The sequence below is a fragment of the Talpa europaea genome (genome assembly GCF_964194135.1).
Source record: "Talpa europaea genome assembly, chromosome: 4".
Lineage (NCBI taxonomy): Eukaryota > Metazoa > Chordata > Mammalia > Eulipotyphla > Talpidae > Talpa > Talpa europaea.
Window position 1 is genome coordinate 60,466,638 of NC_140070.1, and position 1,264 is coordinate 60,467,901.

General features: G+C 35.9%; 1 protein-coding gene across 1 annotated transcript; it reads left to right on the top strand.

Annotated features, from left to right (window-relative positions):
- Positions 1–457: 457 nt before the first annotated feature.
- On the top strand, positions 458–712 carry LOC311169786 (small ribosomal subunit protein eS27-like; the record flags this gene model as incomplete). The annotated part of the gene is made up of 1 exon (XM_084232032.1): positions 458–712. One exon carries the CDS (start codon positions 458–460, stop codon positions 710–712), a length of 255 nt encoding a protein of 84 aa, XP_084088158.1.
- Between the last annotated feature and the right edge of the window lie 552 nt (positions 713–1,264).

Here is a 1,264-nt window from a genome sequence, read left to right on the forward strand (position 1 = left end):
TAAAATCATACCTAGAAGGTAACAAGCTTATGAAAAACAGTAACTACATAATTTTATTAAAATTTTATTCTTGGTAATAAACAAAGTTTCAAAGGAATATTATCTTCTCAAAAGAGTCTTCCCCTGCCTCCACTTGAATCCACATTGTCAAATACATTTCCATGGTTTCCTCTATTCCACAAAATAGATCAAAGCTTGTTACTATATGTTTCAAGACTATATAATATAGCATATGGGTTAAAGCAGAGGCTTTTTTTTAAAAACCAGGCTGCATGAGATAAAATCCTAGCTCTTGCTTCTAATTGTAATGTCTTGGGCACGTTACTTAACCTCTCTGTTTCTCAGTTACCTCTTCAGTGAAATGTAGAAAAATGATAGAACCCATTTCATACAGTTGCCATGAGAATTAAAGTATATTCTTTGTCTTTTCTGGTGGTGTCGACCTCCCCACGAGAACATGCCACTCACAAAGGATCTCCTTCATCCCTCTCCAGAAGAGGAGAAGAGGGAACACAAGAAGAAGCAACTGGTGCAGAGCCCCAATTCCTATTTCATGGATGTGAAATGCCCAGGATGCTATAAAATCACCACCGTCTTTAGCCATGCACAAATGGTAGTATTGTGTGTTGGCTGCTCCACTGTCCTCTGCCAGCCTACAGGAAGAAAAGCAAGGCTTAGGGAAGGATGCTTCTTCAGACAGAAGCAGCACTAAAAGCACCCTGAATCAGATGAATAAGAAACCATCCTAATAAACAAGTTTTGGATAATAAAAAAAAGTATATTCTTTGGTATATAGTAAATTCTAGATGTGTATCCTATTATTAGTATTATTAATTTGTCTTCCTTTTCCTCTAAGCTCTGTCCATTTAACATGTCTCTAGTACCTAGCCCATGCCTTACACATAATGTCTCAATAAATATGCTATGAAAACTGGGGAAATACCAGTCCAAAGGCACGGATCAAAAGAAAATTACACAATTTTGTGAAGTCAGATTTATAGATACAAAAATAAATGTCATGCTAAAATTTCTCTTCCTTTTAAAACCATAACATGAATTTCTCAACTTTGTCCACTTTGGAAGTCATGAGGGTATTTAATTTTAAAAACAGGATGGACAAGAAACTTAGCTAATGATGTTCTGCTTTAATGGGAGGGTGTGAGTGGGAGCTGAGTTTCTGTTAAACATTAACATTTCACCTGTAACTATAGTGATATGAAAGAAAACTAAAACAATCAATATTTGGGCAGGTCCTTGGAACAGA